Source organism: Vidua macroura, chromosome 2, assembly GCF_024509145.1.
Source record: "Vidua macroura isolate BioBank_ID:100142 chromosome 2, ASM2450914v1, whole genome shotgun sequence".
NCBI lineage: Eukaryota > Metazoa > Chordata > Aves > Passeriformes > Viduidae > Vidua > Vidua macroura.
Window position 1 is genome coordinate 30,651,281 of NC_071572.1, and position 25,927 is coordinate 30,677,207.

A 25,927-nucleotide genomic window follows, 5' to 3' on the forward strand; every position below is an offset into this window, starting at 1 on the left:
TTGAGGGAGAGCAGGAAGTCTCTGCAGAGAGATCTGGACATGATGGATCATTGGGCTGAGGCCAATTGTAGGAGCTTCAGTAAAGCAGAGTGCCAGGTTGTACCCTTGGGTCCCAGCAACAGGGAGTTCTAGAGGCTGGGGCAGAGTGCCTGGAAAACTGCCCAGTGGAAAAGGACCTGAGAGTGCTGGTTGACAGTGGCTGAATGTGAGCCAGTGTGTGCCCAGGTGGCCAAGAAGGCCAATGGCATCCTGGCCTGTATCAGCAATAGTGTGGCCAGCAGGACCAGAGCAGGGACTGTCCCTCTGTACTCGGCACTGGTGAGGCCACACTTTGAGTGCTGTGTCCAGTTCTGGGTCACTTACTATAAGAAGAACATTGAGGTGCTGAAACAGGTCCAGGGATGGGCAATGAAGCAGAAGTCCTATGAAGATGTGAGCTGGGGTTGTTTAGCCTGGAGAAAAGGAGGGTCAGAAGTGACCTTATCACTCTCTACAACCACCAGAAAAGAGGCTGTGTCCAGATGGGGATTGGGCTCTTCTCCCAGACAACTAGGAACAGAACAAAAGGAACCTCCCTCAGACTGTGTCAGGGGAGGTTCAGGTTGGATCATCAGAAAGAATTTTTTCATTGAAAGGGTGGTTAAGGGTGTTTGGGAAGGGGTGTCCAGGGAGGTGCTGCAGTCAAATGTTAAGAAATGATTGGATGTGACACTTAGGGCTGTGATTTGGTTGGCATGGTGGTATTTGGTCAAAGCTTGGACCTGATCTTGAAGGTCTTTTTCAACCTCAGTGATTCTGTGATTCTCTAATTCTATGATTGTGACCTTTGCTTTTGCTACTTTAAGTCAGGTCATATCAGGGTGAATTGTATGGTAAAATTTTTCTACCAGTTGCAGAGCTTTGAATTTGTGTGTGCCATGTGAAGTATACCTTGGAGTACTCAGCAGTCCACAAATAGCTGTGGGCAGATGGATCACTGTACAGAGCCCCATGGAAGGAACAGGCTACTTAAGTAGCTTAAAAAAAATGGGAGTGAGGATGGATTTTTTTTTTTCTCTAAAAGACCTAGAGACAAAACATATTTTTTTTCAATAATTTTTAGGGCACTTTTTAATTTATTTAGATTTTATAAAGTTTCAGGAAACTTTTTAACTTTTATTAGGTTAATTTTTATGAGTTTTAATTTTTTTTACTGCTGAAACTAACACTGAAAATCTTTATTGACTGAAATCCAGTTTTTGGCAAACATATCAAAAGGAAGTTCAACAAACATTTTAAATAAAGTATTAAACACTTACTGCAAAATGTCAAATAGTTTTCTTAAAAGGCCAGAATTTTTTCATTACATTTTAAAAGTTCAGAGCATCCCTAGAAATCAGGCAATGATAAGAGTAAATTCAGTTTATGGCACCATTCAGTCTGACCAAGACTATATGAATAATTTACCTATGTGTGCACATTCTCTACAACGATGAAAAAAAAAATTAAAAAGTTGTATTTTTTGACTTATTATGACTGTAAGAAGCCTAAAGAATAAAAGCAAAGGAAAAGAAGAAAGGGCACAGGCTTGGCAGTTTGTAACTGGAACAGTTTCCCATGCATAAGGATATCGTGGAAAGCAGGCAAAGGGGTGTTGTCTGACATCTTTGACAGGGAAGCAGTGTGAGAGGGAAGTGATCAGATAGAGGAGCCGCCAAGTTAGGTAAGGCCTTGTGTAGCAGCAGCCCAGGGAATTCAGCACCATTAGGTTAGGCAGAAAAAAATTGTTCTCTCAGTTGAGAGCAGCCCTGAGGAGAAGGACTTGGGGGTGCTGATTGACAAGAAGCTCAACATGGCCAGGCAACTGGCACTCACAGTCCCCAAGGCCAGCTGTACCCTGGGCTGCACCAAAAGCAGCGTGGCCAGCAGGGCAAGGGAGGGGACTCTGCTCCTCTGTTCCTATCTGGTGAGACCCTATCAAGGGTACTGCACCCAGCTCGGGTCCTCAGCACGGGTAGGATGTGGACTTGTTGGATGGAGTCCAGAGGAGGCGATGAAGATGATCAGAGGGCTGCAGTGCTTCTGCTGGGAAGACAGGCTGGGAGAGTTGGGGTTGTTCATCCTAGAGAAGAGAAGGCTCCTGGGAGACCTTATGCCACCATCCAGGACCTAAAGGGAGGCAGCAGCAGAGCTGGGGAGGATCTTCTTACAAGGGCATGTAGTGATAGAACAAGGAGGAATGGCTTCAAACTGAAAGAGGGTGGGTTTAGGTTAGACATAAGGTAGAAATGCTTCACGATGAGGATGGCAAGACAGTGGAACAGAGCTGTGGATGACACATCCCTGGAAGTGTTCAAGGCCACATTGAATAGGGTTTTGAGCAACTTGGTCTAGTGGAAGGCATCCCTGCCCAGGACAGGGGCTTGGTACTAGATGACCTTAAAGGTCCCTTTCAACCCACACCTTTCTCTGATTCTATGGGCTGTTGTATTTTTAAAATACAACACAAAAGTAACATTTCAAAAATTAAATTAAAGGGTATCATTTTGATCTGTCAGGTTTGTGCTCTTCAGTCTTAATTTTCTTTTTTTTTATCTCTACCTGGGTGATATGGATGAGGATATAAAAGGAATACTTCGTCACATCTACAGTATGTTTCTTGGTAGCCAAGATTTTCACTCAGTTTCTGGAGGTTTTAAATTTAATTTTTAATTGTGAAGAAAAAGAAACCCTTTCCAGGTGTAAGATTATTGTATATTATTATTAGTCATGAATTTTACACTTGTGGATATACTTTCAAAGAATGTATTGTTAGAGCAGTGCAAAATTAAAGCTGTTGTAATGTTTGGATTCTAGCTCGGCTCAGTGTTGTTTTAAGATCTTCAACCATCTTGGGGACTTTTTCTAGCAGATTTAGGGTTATAAAAGAAAATAAGGTATTGAAAATAGGATTACCTACTAATAGAGTGAATTTTTGAATATCTATGTGTAATATAAGTATGGACTGGTAATTTTTATCATATGATGAAGTTATTTTTCCTGAAACTAAAAATAAATGAGAATTATGTCTCAATTTCTCTCATTGAGCAAAACTTCACAGAGAGAAGAAAATATGCTTGTTTTGTCTGTAGTGAGGCTGGAAGAGGTACTCTTACAAAAGCAGGTGTTTAACTAAATACAATTTTTTAATGTTCCTCTATTGCGATGCTCTGACTCAACAGCTTAGATCCCAGTCTTAACTGTAGCCCTAGGTCTTCTCAGCATTTTGATACATATTTAAAATTCAGTCAGGTTGCATGCAAAGTACTTACATTTTGTGAATGTCAGGTATGAGTGCCTGTAAGGAATAACTGCACCCACAATTAGCCTTGGTTCCTTCCACTTGCCCAGTGTTAACCCTCAGAAGACCTGACCTGAACACTCCGATGCTGATTTTGCTGATATGATATGTGTATATTCATTTGTTTGGTGGATGCAATATATCTGCCCCTGAAAATACAGCTCCCTGTTTTAGACTTGGAATTTCCAGGTAGATAATTAAAGTAATCTCACACCTTCCATGCTGCACCTGCCACCGTGAGAGAGGCTGCCCCAGCTCAGCTTCCCCTGATCATATTCATGTTTGGTTGGTAGTGTTTCATGGCTAATACAAATCATAAACAGGCTGTAAAAGCTGAAGCGTCAATGAAGCCTAGCTTTAAAATTGCTGGAAGCTAAAGTTTTAAAACTGATACTGCAAAGTGAAAAATGAAATTTAACCAGGCACTTTGGTGAAGGAAAAATAATTTATTGGATGTAAGATGAAAAGCTGTGAGAGTAAACATCAATCTCATCTTAGACACATGTCATTGATTGATGTTTGCTCTGTGCTGCTGCCTGGAGGTAAACTCTTTGAAATAGCAAAATAGGTACTTTATCTGTCTGTGGATAGGAGCACAGTTTGTTAAGTTACTGCTTTTTTGAGACCCTGCTACATCTTTATGTTCAATCAAAGTGAAAACAGTAAATCAGAGTAATTGCTTTACCCCACGGCATTCCTGTTTGTAAATGGGAAAAAATACTGTAAAAATCCTCAAATTAACTTCTGCTGTTTAGGATAGATAAAAAGTCTAAAAAAAGCCAGTTGTAGCCCAGGAAAGTATTTTATTGATTATGACACTTGTTCATCAAAGGCAGCTCCTTTGTCATAATTTAACCAATAGTTCAAATATCATTAGGGAAAATATTTAATGCTCAAAAATGAAAAGTTGCCAAACCTTGGAGTTCCCTCTACCCTGTCAGCAATGAGTTTCCAAACAGATACCATTTGTGTTTATCTGGAAATGGAACTGGTACCTAGAAATTGGCCAGCAAAAACCATGGACATGAACAGTGAAATAGAAAACATTACTATGTTAAGCACTGCGATTCAGCAAGCAAGACAATCTCAATTGTTGTTAAATCATTAGAGTGAAGACTATTTTCTAAAAATGTTTGGAGCTTTTGCCTTTACAGGGTCTCAGTCTGACTCATCCTTTTGAGTTTTTAAATATGGCAGAGATACAGGAATGATGGTGCATTAAAATTCAGAATCCAGTTTCCATTCTGAATAGAGTTTCATAATCACTGTCCTGCATCAGGGCTGGACTGATTTTTTATGGTGTTGTGTAAGTTTTTCCTTTGACTTACTCTATTTAGCTACTTTGGCATAAATGTAGTAATTCAGGGGAGAATTAGACTATTAAATATTTAAGAAAATGTCCTCACTTCAGCCTGAAATTTAGTATATTGATTTGTGTGCCAGATTAAAATTTGTGGGGAAATGTTGAGAATAATCAGTAAACCATTTTAAAATTTATTTTCTTGAAATATTGCCTGTTTTCCACGGCTTTGAAGCAGTTCTAGCTTTGTTCATAATTCAAAAATGACCGTGTGCTAAAATTTAATTTCAAAGATATATATGTTCTTGCAGAAAACTTGTTCATGGATCTAGGTTTATTCTTGAAATGCACATATCTTTTAGTCACTTACTGTATGGGTTATGTTTTTGAGGTGGTTTTTTTTTGTTTGTTTGGAACATGATCAGCATGTGCTGATGTGGACTGCACCCAGCAGCCTGGGGATGGTGTCACTGCAGAGACGCCAGGAGTGGGTGTTGTAGTCTGATGGTGTTTTTATGGAGCTTTTTAATTTCCCGATGGAAGAAGGGTCAGTTTAAGAACAAGTGGGGAGGTTGACAAAATCTGGGAAAGAAGCTCAGCCCTGGGAACTAGATCTTCTCTAGCAAAGGACTGCCAGGAGCCCACAGGAACTGTGGATTTGCCAGTTTAAGCTCTGCTTTTGTAATTAATATGTCTAGATTTCAGGTTCTGAATGTTTTGTGCTAAGTGCCACAGGTAGCTGCCAAGGTGAAGGAGATCAGCCTCCTGGGTAAACATTAACTGTGAACAAACAAGTTGCTCCTGCTAAATTTCTATCACAGTATTTATGTGCATGGGGAGGTAGAAGGAAGATGTGTGTGTATGTGGGTGTGGCAAAGCCCTCACAATTCAGAGAATAATGAACTAAGTCTTTGGACTAGAAAATTATATTGGAAGGTCCAGAAAGGCAAAGGCAAGATTGCAGGGTGCTGCAAATGATAAGTTCAGAAACTGTGGCCAGATCTCTGTATACATATGGTAACACCTTCCTCTGTCATGCTGGTAACAGCTGGCTGGGTCACAGCCTCCTTCTTTTTCCAGAAGATAAACTGATGCCAAGAAAGTGGAGTACCAGCAATCTCACCCTCATTTTACCTATCTGTGTCTTTAACAGCCTCAAAGATGCCAGCTGTTAGGAGGATGGTGATCTTGTAAGAGAATAACAGTACCCTTCCAGAATCTCCCCTTCATGATGCAGCAATTTTGTGGTTTCTGAAAAGGTCAAGCAGCATCGTTAATGCACACCATGTAATTCCTCTGTGAAGGTGCAGTGCTTCGTTTGTGGAAAAGGACATCTTCCTCTGAATGCAAATTTGGGTGTTCCCAAACTGAAGGATAGGAGGATATGTTGGTGCACTGTTGCCACCTTGTTCATCATGGAGATGAGACCTTTTTATTTGAATTGCTCCAAAAAGTGATATCTGAGCAGTCAGGAATAGAGTGGTTTTTTTGTTTGTTTGTTTGTTTGTTTTTTGGTTTTTTTTGTTTTTTTTTTTTTTGTTTTTTTTTTTTGTGTTTTTTTTTTTTTTTGTTTTGTTTTTTTTTTGGTTTTTTTTTTTTTAATAGGAAAGAAAAGAAAAGGAGACTTTTCAACACCTAAAACTTTAAGCTTTTTATATGATTTCTTTCAGCTTAGCCTGAGAAAACATAACTCTCTGGGCTTTGTAGGAGATTAAATCCAGCCCCAGTTTTTTCAGGTGAAATTATTGCTCTGCTCCTAGGCTGTCCCCTGAGCCATCTCTGTCTATTTCTAATTAAGGACTAAAGGAAATGGTTCCTTCTGATGGCAGGAATAGCATGAAGAAAGCTGTGAGTGTTTCTGTGGGGAGGCTGGTGCCACTACCACCCTCCCATCAGGAGCCAGCACGCCTGGGCTCTCCTCTGTGGGCTGGTCTCACAGGGAGCCATGCTCACTGTGGGCATGGCCAAAGACCGGGGACAATCCAGGTAATCTGCCAAAAGGTATCACAGCAGATCAAAATTCATTAAACATACCTACTCTGAGATGTTTAGCAATCCATTGGAGATCTGATCTGGCAGATACCTAGGAGTGAAATTATTCCGTGTACCGTGGAAGAAGCAGAGGATGTAGGGGTTCTGTGACCAAGGTGGTGGTGGTGTGCTGAAAGCTCTTTGAGCCTGAGACACTGGCACTTAGGCACAATTCATTGGTATATCCAGTATGTGTCTTGGCAGAACTTGGGGCCGAGATAAATCAAAAAGCAATGTGCCAAATTTGAGATAATTAAATTTCTATAGTACAACCTTTATTCATATATAACTTTGCAAGTGTTTGACTTGTTGCTCATGTTCTGGTTCACATCCTTTAAGAATCAATTTGAAACAGATGCAAAATTAAAAAAATAACAGTATACCATTTAAAAACTGTTTGAATTCACCTTTTGGAATTTGACCTGTATGGAACAAATATAAATGACACTGACTTTTGAGTGGTGAGTGTTTGCATGTTCTTTGACTCCAAGTCTTACAAAACTGAGCATGCATACTACACATATATATGCATATATCACTCACATATGTACACATGCCCCGATGAAGAAAAAGTGATGAGGTTTTCATGAGCTTCTTCTTCATGGCTTAGATATTGAAAAACACATGTTAAACCATTAAAAGGTACCTCTGGGATTGTTTTAAATTGCAAATTTAAAAAAAATAAAGAAGAAATCTATTAAAAAGAATCATTTTCATTAACTGAAGTGTTTGCAAGAAAGACAATTATAGCAGTTGGCAGTATTCTCCTTGAACCAAAACAAATAAATACATTTGGTGACATACGTTCAAGGAAATGTGATTGCTGCAATGTTCATGCAAATAAGGAGCAGCTTCACAAATGCTAGACATTTTGCCATCTGGTATTACCAAAGGAGCACAACTCTCAACTTGTAGCTCTTCCTAACTTACTGCTTGTAGATGGTGTATTAGGCATTGTCACACAGTTCTGACATTTGCATAAGCATTCTGAATTACTGCAGGTTGTGCATTGCATTGCCAGCAGTGAATTCATTTGAGAAGGGGGTTCAGAGACCTGATGACTTGTATGGCTTCATCAAATATATCTCTGTCCAATAAAGAGATAAAAATGTTCTTCCACTTTAGGACTAACACACCAGTGCATTTTTAAATTTGTATGAGGACTAGTGAAGAATGCTGCACTTGTTTACTTCCTAGAAATTGGGTAGAGACCAGTATTATAATTAATCTCAGGGAAGCTGCCCATCTCTATTTGGCTGCAGGCTAGAGTACAAATGCAAAGCATCTCAGAGTCAAGAAATTCTGGATGAGGACACATAGCTGAGGATGAAGTTATAACCTGATCTCTTAAAACTCTAGAAAAACCCAACCTGACAACAGTTATTAAGCGTGGCAGAAAGTCTGGTTTTCTACACAGGTGGTTGTTAACTGACTCAGCTGATGGGAGTAGGCTCGATGGCACAATGTAGTAACTGAAGACCTCTGCTCTCACAGCAGTCAGTGACAACTGCTCTGCCTCTGGTCTCAGCAGCATGTGCAGCATGTGCAGTAGGTGATCTCACTCCCAGGAATGCATGGGGAGGCCTTCACCATCCCCTTCTTTCTGGAGGAAGGCATTTTCCATGCCCAAAAACTCCATCCCTGCAGCTGCCTCCTCATTATGCTGCTTTTCAAGGAGAGGGTGTTGGAGTGAATAACATGCATTGCTCATGAAAAGTGTGGGATAAAAACCCAAAAACCCTCAGCCACCTGTAAGCAGTTGTAAACAAGGTGGTGTTTGGACGCTGTCTCCAACCTGCTGTGCTGAAACCCTGTGTTTCACAAGGAACCCCTGTGTTTGAGAGCTGTGCTCAGCCCCTGGCATCTGCCCTCAGATCCATCAGAAGGCTGCTCTGCCGTCCTGTTCAAGTTAGCAGCATCAGCAAGCAAACAAAAGATTTTCTGTTCATTTAGTGACTGTTGAGGCATTGTTTTTAAATACTAATAGCATCTAACATATCCTGTGTATTTTCAGCTCCCTCAAGTCCGGAATTAGAATCAGATAGCTGTTGGCCTTTTGACTGCCTTGCCTTAGGCATACTAGGTAGCATCACGTGGGTAGCCAATGCAACATATGTTTTGCTAACTGGGAAGCTGGTTAGCAAGACAACATTTATCTTATTAACACATGGTGCACTTACATGACATTAATATATATTCCTACTTTACAGAGTTACTGTGCCAGAGGAAAAACATTAGCTGAGCTAAGCAAAATAGGAATCAGCATACTTGTCACATTGTCCTGAAATAACATGTTAACTTTGTTAGACATGTTGGCTTCCTTTTTGAGGAGAATAAAACATAATGAACTGAAATGTGTAAACCTGAAAGGTGCTGTTCCATAGAAATTCAGAATAAGAATTCTCTGGTTTATGTTGTCATGTGTTAAACTAGAATTCTGAAAATAAAAAAGTTAATTTTTATTCTGAATGTCTATATTGGAGCTAAAGTTGTTAATTTCTAAAAATTATTGCTGTTGTGTAATGCAGTGATTTTTATTCTCTCTCCAGCTACACTCTACTAGCCATACATACACTGTTGTGCCACTATTCATTTATTCATGTTCTGTGGTTGTGATAGTGTCAAATCCATCAGAAAGAGGAATTGTTTCAGTAGTAGTTTCACGACTTGGCTGATTAGCAGAGATCAGAAGAAGCAACCTAACTGTGGAAACCACTACAGCATATAGTTTTAACAGCTCTTTAGGGAGCTAGTTAATGAAAGAATCACTACAGAAACACAGCCATGTGAAAAAAAGCAGCATTTTCATACAACACTCAGAGGATATGTCATAAGTGGGAACATGTTCATAATTTCTATTTACTCACAGCTGTAATTACCATCTGCCTTAAGAGAACTTCTAGTCTTTGTCAAAGTTGCTTAGATATTTCCTTTGTCACGTTTCAAGCTGAGAAGTTCTGTACAGACTAGATCCTGCCATGTGATTTCTTTTTTATTTTTCTGTAAGAATTTAATTATTATTCTCTGTGTGAAGAAAGCACCAGCATTCCCAGAGACCTGAACCTCCCCAACCTACTTGAACTGGCATTCATCTGATTCATGTTTGTGCTTATTTTTGCCATCTGTCTGCAAAACAGAGTTCTTAACTTTTAAATGCCCGCTGGTTTATATGTTGCCCTCCAATTTTTAACTCTTAAAAAAACTATTTATCTTTTTTTTTTTTTTTCTCTAACTCCAGTGTCTATGAGCCAGATAGAAACGTGCTGCGAAGGAAGGAATGGGAAAGGAGAAATCAGGAGGCCCAGCAGGACAATGGCGCGTTTAACATGAGCTATTCCCTCTTCAGTGAACCGTACAAGGTAGATGCTTCCCAGCTGGGCAAATCTTTGTTTATTTATTTATTCCACAGTACAAAAATGTAGCCTGCAGAAGACACTGTCCAGGTTTCATCACCCTCCCATGAGTGCTAGCTTCCCAAAATTCATGGAGAACACGCGTGATTCCCTGAGAGTCGGATTTTATATACATTTATATTTATGTATGTGTATAAAGCTTCTTCTAGTGGTTAGAAGCACACAAGAGTTAATTAAACTAGAAATATCCCTGCAATATTTGAGATGGAATTAAAATTAAGAGGTGAAGGTGAAGATATCCTGTTTTTGCAATACTTAGAAGAAAACAATTGTGTTAAACTAGTGTGTGAAGGTCAAGCAGTACTGTAAACATTATGCCCTGGCCAAGGTTATTGTACTGAAATATCCTTTTTTTCCCAATAAGAATTACCAGGATAATAAGAAAATTTGTCTGCTATACATGTTTTTCCTCCACCAAAGACAGAAGTAGCTTGAGTCTCAACTCCCTGTGTTGTTCCTCATGGTAACAGCAGTTTGATGAGGCACAACTCTCTTTCATCACTCCCTGTTAGAAGGTCAAGCAGGGCCTTTTACACTCTGCAGAAGCTTGAAAATGGTGAACAGGACCAGAGAGCAGTGTCCCATGGGGGCTGCTCCTCTCCCTCAATTTACCCAATGACTGCGTGTATGTCTCAAACCATCATCATGTATTTTCTGCTGTGCCTTTCCAGAAATGTCCAAGTTACTGTAACAGCTGCCACATTGTGAAGCCTTTCCCTCCATGCAGCATCACTTGCCCTTGATGCTTAGGGTGCTTTAGTGCCTCTTTCCAGGAGACCTATTTGGAACCTGGGTCCTGGCTGCTGCTTTGACTTCCATGCTTGCGTTTTAATTCTTCTGCTCCAGGGTCAGCTTTTAGCTTGCTCTTCTTCCAGATTGTTGCTTGTATTTAGTCCCTAATAAAAAAGAAAGATCTACCACTTTCAAACCACGTCCCTTGAAGGAACACAGATCTGTCTGCCTTGAAGCTGACCTCCAGCTGCCCAGATTTCAGATTCATTACAAAGGCATTTAGAAACCATGTCAAATGTCTTGAACTCCTCAATGACCTACTTGAAAATGTCTACCGTGAGACCAGTCAAGGACTAATCCGTGGAAGAAAGCCTGGAAAGCGTAAGTCAGCTGTGTCTTGGCATTTCTTGAGGGCTCTGCTGCAGTGACGACTTAATGATTTTCCATGTGGTCCAGTCAAATAGACCACACACAAAAAGGACCTGGCCTTTTTCTGTGTCTCCAGTACTATTTTGTCTGTGGTGCCTCAGGTTGGTGATACTGAAGCTCAAATCACTTATAAAAGTGGTATCACTTTGATTATTACTTCTGTGCCGATGTACCGACTGTCATGACACAGATGTGATGTGCCATGGACACACCAGCACTTTCTGAGTTAGGATGTCAGAGGGCACCTCTGTGCAACCACAGTATAATGTAAAAGCTAATTCCATCAGCTTTAATAGGAGTGGATGAAAAATCATTGCCATCTCCAGAAGCAGAGAGGATACTGAGTGGATAATCCTATGAGGCAAGCAGAATAATGGCTCCATTCCTGCTTCTTACCTTTAAACACTGTGTCCCTATTTTGAACGAATGTGTAGAGAGGGTGCTGCAGAAATACGTCCTACAGCTAACTTTGTCAAGGAGACATGGGGACAGCAGTATAACTCACAGCTATGTTGGTGTGGCAGAGTTGCTTGGGGTGATCAGTCATTATGATATTATTGGACATCAAAACTTTTATCAGTGGCATACTCTGATTGTCATGTATACACTGGCAATGGACCATTGGGCTCTCTGAACTTTCAGTACAGGGAGAAAGAGCTGTGCCTTTTTGATCTGACTGTGGAGAGAGCCTATCTGCAAAAGAGGAAACCTTTCTGCAAAAGCAAAACTGAAACCCACTTGTACTCCCTTTAAAGATCATGTTCACCTTTTTGGGGTTTCCAGAGGGGAATGAAGTTATAGCAGACATTCACTTCAAGCTCTGATTAAATTCAGTATTCCACTGCTCAGCTTGAGAAACACAAGCTAAAGCCAAAGGATATGCTATTCAGAAGACCATATCTGAAAATCAAAGGTGGACTGGAAATCTCTTAAATCTTACATCGTCTCTCACCTTGACATGTATCACTACTACTGTAACATTGAATTTTCTCAAAAATCCTGACTCTTCAGGTTGCCCCTTATCCTGTTCAAAGTATCCATAGCAACCCTCTATGAAGGATTACAGGAAATCCAGTATCTTTTACATAAAATCTCTTTTATAGGGGAGTGAAAAAGTAGGAAATTAGTTCTGGATATTTTCTGGACAGAATACCTTGCCCCATTAACTATGTAAGTATTTTTAGTGAAGAAAAAAATTCTGCTGGCCTTCCATGCAGCCATCAGGTTTATTTTTAGAAGTGTTATATGTTGCCATCTTCAAATGCTTGGATTTGTCTTGCTTTGCAGAAGAATATCAGAGCACTGTAAGTTAGACATGTTTGCACAGAATGCTTTTCCTACTTACCCATTTTGTGACCATGTTTTCCCTGTGGGAAAGCTTAAATTAGGCCGGCAATATTTCAGAGAAGATAATAGGACAAACTAAAGCTCATAACAAGTTACCTCAGATCCCATCATGTTCCCAAGAGGATGTAGGTGAACTCTTCTGTATGAGATCAGCTCAACACAAAATGTCACCTGAAGCTGTCCCCAGTGCATCTTGAAGGAATAAACAGCACAGGCCAGTTGTCAGCATATGCCATGATGCTAGTTTGCTGCAGTTATTCTTGTGGTTATCTGGGATCACTCAATACAAGATGTCTATGTGTGTGTGACCTTCACATCACATCCGTGTAGAAGACAACCCAATGATTTCTCTGAGCTATTGATATCTACAGATAATCTACAATTAGGCTTTTGTTTCCTTTCCATCAACAGAGCAACCATCAGAAAAAAACAGACCTTATTTTAGGGAAGTTGGACTTCTTAGGGGCAAAACCTGCCCACAAATTTGTTTACGTTCATGGTGCGAGAGGCAGATGGGTGGAGAGATGTCCTCACAAGATATCCATGCTGTGGGAGTGGGGGGCCCCATTCCATTTGGTGGTCATTGTTGCCATGCTCCTGTCAGGGAAAGAAACCTCTGGCAAAATAATACATACACTCTGGTTAAATAATAATGAGTACAGGCCCAACAGCAGATTTCTCACCATAGAGGGAAGCTGAAACAATACTTCTCTACAAGGTATCTACACAACGTGGAGGATTCAATGAAGAATAATGAGATGCACTGGGTAAAAGGAACATTACTATGCATTCTGGAACACAATTCTGCTGGTCAAGGAGATGCCCAAGTGTAGAAGTTATTTCATTGACTTCAGGAGACACGTGAGAGTATCTCCAACCTTCTTTCTTTTCGGATGTATGTGATGCTTCCCACATCTTTAGCCTCATGAATAGTTTCCACTTCTTTAGGACATCGATGTGATTCCTGTTAAGTGGAAGAACACTCTTTTTTAAAGTGACTTGCTATCTGTGAGTCAATCCTTCAAATTTTTTTCCATAGCAGGTTATTATCTTTGTGACAGTAACAGCCTCACATGCAGAGGGAAGATCAGGCTGTAGTGGTTGAACCTTGAGCCACCCTACTCCAAGTTTCCAATACAAATTTTCAAATGCAAGACTTTAATGTTCTTCCCTTCCTACCCCCACTTCAGTATATATTACTGATATATATATTTAGCTCTGTTAGCATAGTAACAAAAACATATCAGAAAGCTAGGTGTAATGCATTTTACAGGTACAAGGTAGTGTCCTTGAAATTTGAGGGGAAAAGTTTGAAGCAAAACAGGACTGCTTCTACTGTTAGACATAAGAATGCTTCCACTGTAGACCTCTAAAAGTTTGCATGTGGCAAGCACAGCACTCATTTGCTGTGCATTTTTGCCTGGGTTCAGGTTTTCTACTAGGAAACCTTAAAAATAAAAGATTCCAAACTGGGGAGTTTTCCCTTGAATACCTTCCCTTCCATATCCCCAGTTTTCCAGAGTAACTGATGTGGTTGCTACATCATTCATGTTTTTAATTGTAACTTTAAGAGGATCTTCTCCACTTCCTTTACTCCCTTCTTTCTCCTTGTTCCTGTTTTCCTCTAAAACATAGAGCCTTGAGATGAAAGCTTGACCTTCTGAAACTAATAGGGGTTTTCCCATTCAGATTCCATGTCTAGAAGAGAGAAAGGAGAACTCCACTGCCTCATTACTGTCTTCCTCTGAAAACGTAAAGCAAAGGACATCACACGCCTGAATCTTGGCAGGGTTCAAAAAATCTCTGCTGTAAAAATACTAATGATATACCCTTTTGCTTACAGTGCCTTTTCAAAGCAAGAAATTTCAATCTTTTCCAGTATGTTTTGTTTGCTTGTTTTATTTCTTTGTGAAGCTTCTGCCTTTTCAGTCAGGAAGTAAATGGATCATTTTTAAGACAATAATTAATCTTGAAGGGGAGGAAGGGTGGCTGTATTCCCCTGCTATGCACAGCAAGCATTGAGAAATGTGAAGAATTTGGCAAGGGTTCTGTTCACCTTTTTTTTTTTTTTTTAACAAGAGAAGAGTGCCCTGGAATGAGCACCCTGTCAGAGCATTTTAAAAGAAAGGACATAATCTGTACTTTTCTCATTTCCCACAAGCTGTTTTCAAGTCACCTCAGAGCATTTGGCTGGCTTAGATGACAAATTCATTCAGCACTTACATGGGATGTTGTGTGGTTTCCCAGATGGTTATGAAAACTTAGGCAGGCAGAGGAAGAAATTGGGAATGCAGTGTTTTCATTCATGACTGAAGGAGAGCTTGCATTGGGCTACAGGAAAAGTTTTATCATGGTCAGATTTAATCCAAAACATTCTGTGCAGTTGCAATAATAAATTTTCCAGTTTCCAGGTAATATACTTTAACTACAGTGTGATATCTGTGATAGATTTCTTTTTTTATATACTCAAAGGCCCTTTATAGCTTTTCCAGTTCAGGGTAGATTTAAGATGTTGACAAGTGTCTTCAGAGACAATAAGGATTTTCGATTTCATCCCTCAACGCTGCTGCTGAATAAGGCAGTCTTACTTCAGTAAGGATTTCAGCAGAAGCATGAAGGGAATTTTGTTTTTCTTATGTTGACTGTAGCAGAACACTCTATTTTTGTTTTACAGACTAACAAGGGGGATGAGCTTTCCAATCGCATCCAGAATACTTTGGGCAACTATGATGAAATGAAAGACTTGTTAACTGACCGGTCAAACCAGAGCCATCTCGTTGGGGTTCCAAAACCTGGGGTTCCTCAGACATCTCTTTCCAAGACTGATGAACATCTTATTGCAGACTTGAGACCACCACCACCTCCTCCTCCTATTTCCAGCACTACTTCTTCCACACCAGCATCCCTACCTGCCCAGCAGAACAAAAGTACCACGATGGGCTGGCAGAAGTCTGGGCATAATGCCACTTCAGATGGCCAGCAGAGAGCAAGCAAACATGGACACCGGTCGCTGGAGTCACACAAGGGTGACTTCAAACTGGCGAGCCAAAAATCCAATTTGGAGAAACTAAAACACTATGCATCGAGTCCCACCTCCTCCTCTTCCTCCTCCTCCACCTCCTCTTCCTCCTCCACCTCCTCTTCCTCCTCCTCCTCCTCCTCCAATACTGCTCAGCAAAGCTCGCTGAGGGCCACATTAGGAGACAACACCAATAGAGTCCAGCAGCCAGCGAAGCTCAGCTGTAGCTCAGAAGGAGGAACCAAAGTCCAAGAGAGGCCAGCAAAGCATGGTGGGGGGCACTGTGTCCAAAACTTCCCACCATCTCTTGCTTCAAAGCCCAGTCTGGGTCAGCAGAAGCCAACAGCTTATGTAAGGCCAATGGACGGTCAAGACCAGGCTCCTGATGAGTCTCCAAAGCTGAAGTTACCAGCAGAGACGACCAAGTCATATCGGGGAGTGCCTTCCAGCAAGCCTGATTCGGCCAGGACCAAGTCAAAGATCACCAAGTTCAGCATTCCTAAGCAAGAAGAAGTAAGTGTTTTTATATTTCTTATGACATACCTCCACGGATGGATGGATGGATGGATGATGTCTTATTGCACCTGCCTCTTTACATATTTTTAACATATTGGTTTGCATGTTGATATTTTTGGTGACATTGATATAGTATATTGCAAATAGCAGCCTCACAGTAATTTAAAGGTATCTCAACAGCAAAATGCTCATTGTCTTCAGGACCAAAACACTTCCTACAATGGCACATTTTCTAGTAGTATATATTATTTCAGTGACTTTTTCCAGAGTGCTCATTTATAAAACCTGGATGGTATTTTTTTTTTCTGGCAGGTGTATTGCTTCTTGCTGTTCATATTTCATTGATTTCTTTCTCTTTGGCAAAGATTAAATGAAGTGAATGTGACTAGAAATAGTTCTGCCATCCTCAATGTCAAAGTAGGTTCACAATCTAAATAAATTACTTACACAATATGAAACCTGTGGAATAGATGAAAATAGAACAATGAGACTCTCCTATTATCTCTTTGTGTTTCAAGCCAATTTATGAGAAGACTGAGGTTTCCTTCTTAAAGAATTTCCATCTGTAGAAACCTGGTGTAGTGGGTTGACCCAATATACCTGGCCATACTACAAGTATAAGAACTTGTCTGAAAAAGCTTTTAGACAGCATTTATTTATCAGCAACAGATATAAAATATGTCTGCTTAGACTTACTGTATATTAATTTATTTCACATTCCTTTTATGCCAGGAGGATACTTTGCTTTACCACTTTGACTGTGATTGTCTGTTTTTTGACCATTTGGTCTTTTTTGATGGGAAGGAAGTGATTTGTTCTGGCAGAATAAAGGGTGTTTTTTTATTCAAGGGTGTATTAAAAGGCCTGTATGCCAATACAAAGATGGTCACATCATCCTCTTGTGAAAACTGATAGATCTCCCATGAATTCAACAATTTACAGTATTTATAGGACTATAGGACTCTATTTGACTGAATCACTGTGACTTTCTCAGAGAAGAGGCAATGATTGTTTACTCTTTTCTATAGCTGTGGTGTGTCTTGAGATGTTTTAAGTCTTAAAATTTTGTTCCTGGCATTGTTAAAGGAGAGGAAAAATCTAATTTTTGGTGGTGTTCTCTGGCCTCTTAATGCCTGCTTTTCAGAAATGGAGTTGACTCTTGTATTCCCCTTGGGTTTGGTTTGGGAAAGAAATCTCTCTGGAAGCAATTATTTCTGCGATTTTTCTCTAAGTGAAAGTTCCATCAGTTCCAAACAACATGTTGGTGATATGTTGTTCCTGAAAAAGGGTTGTTTTAGGCTGTTAAGCTAGATCTTATAAGCAAATTTAGCATTCACAAAGTGCTGTAATTGTGCAGATAGATCAGGTAACGGCAGATAGTAATATCCATTTAGCTGTTATTACCTCTTTCAGACTTGTGCTTCTATCTGCAAGTGGGAAGTGTTGTTAGAATTAAAGATGCCTGTGGCAATTATCTGACTCTTTCAAATTTCCCCCTTTACATGTATGCAATACTCTAAGGACTAGTATGGAAAGGAGTTCTGATAGGCAATCATTTGTTTGTCTGAAACTCAGGATTTACCATTTGCATTCCAAATACGCCTACCTCCGGAAAGAAAGATTTAATTTATTGTATGTAATCCATGCTGCTGCATAAGCATAAGTTTATACTGCAGTTTCTAGATGAGGAGACATAGCTGACTTTAAACTAACTTGTTTAGATACTGATGGCAATGTAGACTATAGTAGGAGAGAGTGGACTGCAGGTTACCTGCTAAAATATTCACCAATTTCTCACAGATTTTATGTGACGCAGTATTAATGAAACAGTATTTGATAAAAGAATATAAACATTCATCTGAAGTTGAAGGAGGTGGACCACAAGCAGTGTCTGGTGGTTTAAAAAAGATTTTTACAAAAAATGATGGACAAATTTCTAAGAAGAGGAATAGTAGGTACTATAGGTGTTGGGGTTTGAAACTGGAGCTAATGAAAGACAATGTTCAGATCTGAAAAGTCAATGAAAGACAACAGACCAGCTATTTTTCATTTATCCTGATATTTTCTTTGTTCTAACTTTTTCCATCCCAAGTGGCACAAGCTGAAACTTGTAACCCACTGGTATTGCTACAGGGAGAAATATTGACCAAGACTGAAAGTTTTTTATTCATTGTTGCCTAATCCACCCGCTCTTTGATTTTCAGTTGGACTTTTTTTAATTTCAAAATGTTTTTCCATTCCTATTATTTGTATCATAAATCTTCTAGTACAGTTGTGTAAGAATTCCCATCCTTTTTTAAAATTTCTGCTATTAAACTCATAAATTTTCTCCTTTACATCAAATGTTTGCTATCCCCTCTTAGGGCCAGAAGTTTTAAGCTGCTTGCAGCACAAAAGCTGCCATGGGCCTGTGAATGTTTGCAGGCAAAATGAGGCCTCTGCTGTTCAGAGTGAGGCTAAAGGTGTTGGCCAGGACAGACCTAGTATCCCTAGTGGCTGTGGGAAGAGTGGAGATGTCATATAGGATGACTGTGAGGGAAAGCTGGCAGACAAGTAGGCTACAGCAGCCTGGAAGCTACATGGAAACAGAAATGAGAGTGGCAGAAAGCTGCTTAAGAGCAGCCAGGAAAGAAGGAGAGGGGCAGAGGGCTTGGGGTAGGGTATCTGAAGTGCTGGTAGTGAAATGAGGCTCTATATCTGCTAAAACAAAAGGTGTGTGGCTGAGATGGGCTAGGTAGGGCAGACACTGTGCTCTAGGGTTCGTGTAGGCAGCGCTGGGAGGCCTTCCTGGCTCCTGAGCAGCTTGCTGTCCACCAGAACCCCCAGGTCCTTCACTGAAGAGCTCATGTCCAGCCAGTTAGCACCAGCCTGTATTGTTGATGAGGTTATCCCTCCCCTTAGTCAGTATTTTCCCATGCTAGATTCTTAATCAGTTTATCTAATACCAATTCTGGGACCCCCAACCCAAGAAGGATGTGGACCTGCTGGAGGAAGTCCAGAGGAGGGACACTGAGCCGATCAGAGGGCTGGAGCACCTCTCCTATGAAGACAGGCTGAGAGAGTTGGGGTTGTTCAGCCTGGAGAAGGGAAGACTCCAGTGAGACCTTATGGCACCAGGACCTAAAGGGAGCCTACAAGAAAGCTGGGGAGAGACCTTTTACAAGGGTTATAGGACAAGAGGAAATGACTTGGAGCTGAAAGAGGGTAGGTTCAGATTAGATATTAGGAAGAAACTCTTTACTCTGAGGGTGGTGAAACACTAGAAAGGGTTGACCAGAGAAGCTGTGGATGCCCCATCTCTGGAAGTGTTCAAGGCCAGGTTGGATGGGGCTTTGAGCAATGTGGTCTAGTGGAAGGTGTCCCTGCCCGCAGTACTGGAATCTTTAACGTCCATTCAAACCCAAACCATTCTATGATACGTGTGCACTTCCATTTGTGTTCACCAGTTTAAAAGAACCATCAGTGGAAAAATAAAGACATAATGAAACAAAGTTAAGCTTCCCTGTAAGGACTGGAGAATAAGAAACAGTGTCACACAGAGTGGGTGTGTGTGTGTCATCAGCAGGATACAAAACCTTCTTCTGTACATTCCATGAGGTTTTCAGAGGAACAGGGCACAGAGTTGGCTGCACTACAATTATTATCCACTGGAAATAAGATCTCTTGAATACAAATTATAGACCATTACTTTTCAATACATGAAAAAGGTTGGTTTTTAATGCAGTTCAATAACTCATTTTATATTTTTAATCAGTTTTGGAAAGCCTTCAATACCTTGACATGGACTGAAGCTTATAAATTTTTAAAATTGTTTTAATGAGAATAATTTGGATAGACCTGTGTGTAGAAAGGTAGCATTTACTCATTTGGGAATTTAATCTTTAGTAGCCAGGTTCATCAGTGTTAACTAGAATCCATACCCAACCTCCTGGTCATTCCAAAATTATCATACTGCTCTGTAGAAATGATAGCTCATCCTCTCAAGTACTGGTATTTCACATTTTGAACTATTTAGAAATTATATTGCTGTAGGTAAAAGCCCACTGTATTGGATAAAAGGGAAGAAAAATTTGATATCAGGGTATAGAGGAAAGAGGCAAGGAAATCAAGCGCCTCTCTTGCTAAAATGTTCTTGAGTGAAACAATAAGAAAAAACATAGGATGGCAAATCATGTTCTTTATATCCAAGTTCTGTTTTTGAATTTCGTCTCATAGGCTGCATGCTGCTTTTTTATTACATTGAAGAAGCCTTATCTATTGTCCTCTGCTTACTTCTCTTAAGGGTTATGAAGCAAAGAAATAGAGGTTGTAGTCAAAAATGACTATGAGTCTAATGGTAAAAAAGAAGATTTGGTTTTGTTAAATTTGGAAACACATTTATGTGAAATGTAGGTAAGGTCATCACGAGGACATATACTTTCTTATTCACTTCATGGAGTACTTACACAACTTCTGCAGCAGAAGTAATGCACTGTAGATTAAAGGTTGAGTTTGGGGTTGTTGGTTTTTTGGTTTTTTTTTAATTAAAAAAAATTATTTAAATTTTTTTTTTTTTTTTATTTTTTTTATTTTTTTTTTATTTTTTTATTTTTGCCCTGATCTTACTCAGGCAAATTCCTATTTGCCTGGGTAAGATACTCTCTGCAGTCACTCTCCTTTGAGTGGCTATATATAGCTATCAGCATCTGGCACACACTCTAGCAAGTGTCCTTTGAATCTGCAATCTCTTTTTTGCCTATTAGTTCTATCCCCACATATTAATGGAAAGCAAAATACCCTGCAACTCTTTCCTCTGTCTTAAAAAACTACAATTTGGCCTCAATGTTGATAATTTGATCAAAATCAGTCTCTTTGAAGAAGATGCATGTATAATAAGCAGCTCCATTCCAGTTTAAAACTGAAGATGCAAGTTCATGTGCTGCTACATTTCATTTGAGAACAGAAGGTCCAGTGAAAACTAAATAGGGAATATAGTCATTATCTGTTCATGCTTCATCTGGAAATCCCACATATCTGGATCTGTAGGACAGTAGAGGGGAAACAGTATCTCATGAGGAAGGAAAAGGGTTTAGAGGAGATCTGAGTAAGTGCTTTTCCTCAGAGGCACAATACCACATCCCCCTGGCTGCAGTGGAGCCTGTTGCAGGGCTAAGAGTAGAATTCAGGTTTTTCTTCTCTGCTTCCCAGGGTGTTTACCAGAAAGGCAGAAATGAAAATAAAAGCACAGTCAAAGATGCTTTTAGATGAAAAGGGAGGGAGAGATTGAATGCATTAGCAAAAGGGTCCAGACTTCTTCCGGCACCGTTTCAGGATGCGCCTGAAGAAGCTGGAGACATAAACACAGAATTAAGTGTGTTGATACTCCTCTACCATTTATTGACTTCATTTAAGAATTGCAGTGCTTGAGAAGCCAGTTAGCAATCACAGCACTTGAGTACTTGTAAGTATGAGCCAGTTGTAGATGTTTTCTTTCCCAGATGTTCATGCTGCATTTACAAGGAGACACAGATCAATTCATCCCTGTAATGGTAGCACTGACCTTCCCCACAAATAAAGAATGTTTTCCCACGTTAAACAGGAAGAACTGCACAACAAGAGCAGTGTGGTGCACAGATCCCTGCTAGTGGTGAGTTACTCAGGACCTTCAAGCGTGTCTGTGGGAGGGCTGTGTGTTACTGCCTGTATTTATGTAGCAGAATTCAACAGAGTAGGACTTTGAAGAAAGAGTGTATTAAATAGAGTGGTATTGGAAGTAATCTTAACAAACACAGTCGAGACCACAATGTGAAAGGGTTTTTTTTTATTTGGTATAGTTTTCAAATCATGACACAAGCCTTTGCCTTTCTCACCTTCTGCAGTCTCCAAGGCACACAACAACTGTATGTGAGGGCAGCTTCAGTGAACACAGTGGGCCTAATCTCTCTGGTTATTCTTCCATGACAGCTCTTGTAGAATGGAAATGCTATTTAGATACCTTAACTTTACTTTTAGAGCTCCCTACATTTGCTGTTTCTACCCTCAGTGAAACAAGTTTCTTTCTCATTTGAATTAATTGTCAATATATTTTTTTTCTGGGACAGCACTAGCTAAACTTATCGATAGGTTTTTGAAAATAAAGAATTTAATAGAATAATAACCTCTAAAGTTTTCTGTATGGATTGATTACCATATGGTATGTGCTGTGCATTTGTTGCTACGATGAATCACTTGTTCCTCATTGTTTTTCATTGTTAGGATGACTATGATCAGAGAAAAATATCTTCAAACTAGATGTAAATTTGCAATTTTCAAGGATATTCCTTAATTTTTGCACCTGTTTTTTTGCAAGTTTTCCCTGAGGTTGTTGTTTTCTAATTATTGAAAACATACTTGAGCAGTTCATTCGGGTCTCTCATAAGTCAGATCCTCCCTTTGATAAAACTGGTCTTTTCATCTTTTCTGAAGTTGGAAAAGTAGCCACTTTGGGAGTAAGGAAAGCTCAGAATATGATTAATTGTGATAAACTTGTCTTGCCTTTTAGTTTTTAACCGCCCCTCCCCACCCCCCTCCTTGAGTGGATGGCTTAGTTTATGAATCAGCTCTGGAGCTGATACAAGAGTGCATGCATAAAAATGTCCACAACCATGTTTAATTGCTTCTTTAGTTCCCTGTGGTAAGCACTAAAGTTATTGATGAAGGAAATAAGATTTCTGGAATTACAAACCCAAGATTTTAATTGCACATTTTGTCTGATTTTTTTTAATCCATTGTAGTGCTTATGATGATAACTGCGTGTAATAAAAGTCGTCCTGACCAGAAACAAAGTAGTCTAATAGATGTTCTTTGTAAAATGTGCCTGAAAAGATACACGGGTATTGCTATCCCTTTTCCACCTTTGGCCCCATTAGCATGGATTGCTCCCAGGACTGTAAGGTATTCAGCAGCTGGAGAAAGCAAGTGTTCTGGATGTGGTTGCAGGAGCTGCGTGCTGGAGCATGGCACTCTCACCAACATGAAACTGTCCTCCACGTGAAGTTTGGCTGAGCATGTTCTCCCCATCTGTTTCATGGCTTCTTAAACAAAAGAGAGGGTCGAGGTACAGAGGGGAGAGCAAGGGTGGGCTTGCTGTGGCGTTCAGATTACCAGTGAGATACTTAGAGGGACTCTATTTCCCAGACCTCCCATTGCACAGCACTGGAGCATTGTGTCAGTGTGCAGTCAGGTGAGGAGTCCAAGCCCTTGCTGCTTCTGCAGAGTACTTATGTTAATACCAGCTCACATCCTCCTTTCCAATAATTATAGGAGGGTGCGGCATTTGTTTCCACTCTCCACCTTCACAGCAATCTGTAAGGGATCATGTAAGATGTAAAGGTAGTTTAGGATATTTTAAATTAAAAAAAAAAAATCCATGAAAATTATTTAACTTCTCTCTTCTGTAGTTTCCCAGTCTTTCATGAATCAGAATGACATGAAAGTGCTACCACTGAACATACTCACAGGGGTCAGGTATGACTGATGAGCAAGAGAACTGAAGGAAGATACAGTGAGCTTCACAGATCACTGTTAATTCCAGCTAAATAAATAATGCATATGAGCTGCTTGATGTATAAGGTTAAAGAGGTCACATTTCCAGCAATTGTCAGTTCATCCAGCCAGGCCAGAAGCAGTTAAATTCTTTATTATTGGTCACATATTCACATAAGAATAAATGAAGACAAATATACTTTTAAAAATCTTCATGTTACATACTTTATTCACACTGTGTGTTGTAAAGTTTTCATTTCTGTACCACTTCTGAATATGGAAGATCTATCCCTGTGGTATCACAAAATAGCTTCCTAGAAAAGTAATTAACAGGAGGGTGGGTTTTTTTTTCAAGTTCAGAAAAGATATATAATATAAGCATCTGATTTCCTGTCACTCTTGGTTAACTTTGGATGAAAATGGATAGCTTCCAAATTAAAGCAGGCACCGGACTGTCTGGAGAAAAATGCATCTGTAAAGAAATGTGTACATTATATATTCATATCATTCCAAATCTCTTAATTGTATTTCATATATAACAGTTGCATGTTCTGAAATATGGTACCTTTTTTATTTCATGGGTCAAAACCAGCATGCCAGAAAGGCTGAAGTTGCTCCTTACATGGTTTAGGACAAGTATTTCCTTTCCGAAATTTCCCCATACATTTCCCACTTTCTTCCCTTCCCATCAGTATGTTTCTCTGAGAAATGAAGGCATGATGTGAAGTCGTTTTTCACCATGTTTTATTCAGAAGACAAATAGACAAAAATAATTCAAGCCAGTGAGCCACCAGGTCAGGAATACTGAGAACCAGCATTTTCTCTCAGAACGAAAAATTGCTATTCATACTCCTCTGCATTTACTGCAAATGGCTGTAAGGGAAGCTTATGTAACTAGAAAGAAAGGAAAACCAAGAGCATTTCTTGTTAGCTTGTATCGCTAAGAGATGTTTAAGAAGAGATGGGATGGAAGACTCTGCTTTGTAACTTCTTTGAAATGAGATATTGAAGGTGATTTTTTTTCCTTGCACATGCTAAAGATTATTAGTATTCAAATATGAGCAGCATAATCTATTGCTAATCAAATCTTGCATATATTTAAAGGTAGTTGTACAACCACAGTCAAATACAGAGGTAGGTACAACTTCATGTGACTGCTGAAACTTTGAGACTGAAGGAGAAAAGGGGAAGACAGCTGTGAGATTATTGATCACAAATACAATCAAACAAAGTATTAATACAAAGTGTATAAAATTACTGTGATTTGGCAGCTCTGAAATATTTTCCAAGAGGCTTTCTCTGATTTTAATTACAATCTCAGGGACATCTGATATAAGAAAGCATATTATCAGAGACATCTGATACAATAAAACATATTAGCTCATTAATTTCTGATTTCGTGGAAGCAGCAGTCCAGAGCAAAAGTATGCTGTCTATAAAAAAGGCATGGGATGAAGGACCAAGTGCAGTGTGAGAAGGACAATTGGGAAAATGCCATTAGCAGATGATGAATTGTCTTCCTTGCACCAAATTATTAATGTTTAGCATGCAGGAAGAGTTAAAAATACATAGATAGAGAGGACATAAAAATTAACTGTGCTCTATAATAGTGAAGGAATCTGAGAAAAGAATTGTGTGGGAAACTGAAGAGAAAAGAATGAAATTATGCTTTGGGAAACTCACTGAAAAGGAGTTAGTCATGGTCTAAATTTTTGTCCTCATGGGAGGATCAAGTGCAGTGTGAGACAGTTTGAAAAATACCATAAGCAGCAATTATAATTTATGATAAGGTCTGCATGCAAGATCTTTCAATAGCTTAGAGATGGCTGAGCAGGGCCCAAAACATTATTGTTTTTCTATAGTGTGTTTGTTCCCTTGAGGAAGCCTTAGGACAGCCTTCCTTCCCATGCAGTTTCTGCTCCCAGGTAGGAATGGACCTATGTCCAGACTACACCCCTGAAAAAGAATCAAACTTGGTGGTTGTGGTTATTTCTAAAGAAGCTTGTCCTCTCCCATGAGAAGAAAAATTTAGACAGTGGGGCATCACTGCCTTCACAGATGTGCAATCACTGTCTTAGGAGGAAAATGCATTACCTGTTTTGCCCTCATAAGCAGTACTGAAAAGGCACAAATCTGGGCTTGTGGGTACATGCAGCTTCTGTGGGAGACATGCTCAAACGGCGTCTAAGTATCTGTGAACAACCTCTACAAAGAGCTGACATCTGAAACACAACAAGTCCTTTTTTTCTCACCACCCCTACACCTAGGGAATATAGTGTTTGATAATACCCAGCTGCATTCTTATCAATAAACAAAAA

At 39.8% G+C, this 25,927-nt stretch overlaps 1 protein-coding gene across 1 annotated transcript in view; it reads left to right on the forward strand.

The window, feature by feature from the left end:
* Positions 1–6,579: 6,579 nt before the first annotated feature.
* The window catches only part of AFF3 (ALF transcription elongation factor 3), a 273,112-nt gene continuing 253,764 nt past the window's right edge, over positions 6,580–25,927 (forward strand). Inside the window, exons 1-3 of the mRNA XM_053969767.1 lie at positions 6,580–6,605; positions 9,889–10,009; positions 15,246–16,103. Of these exons, the coding sequence (XP_053825742.1) occupies positions 6,580–6,605; positions 9,889–10,009; positions 15,246–16,103 (1,005 nt within the window). The remainder of the gene's footprint in view (positions 6,606–9,888; positions 10,010–15,245; positions 16,104–25,927) is intronic.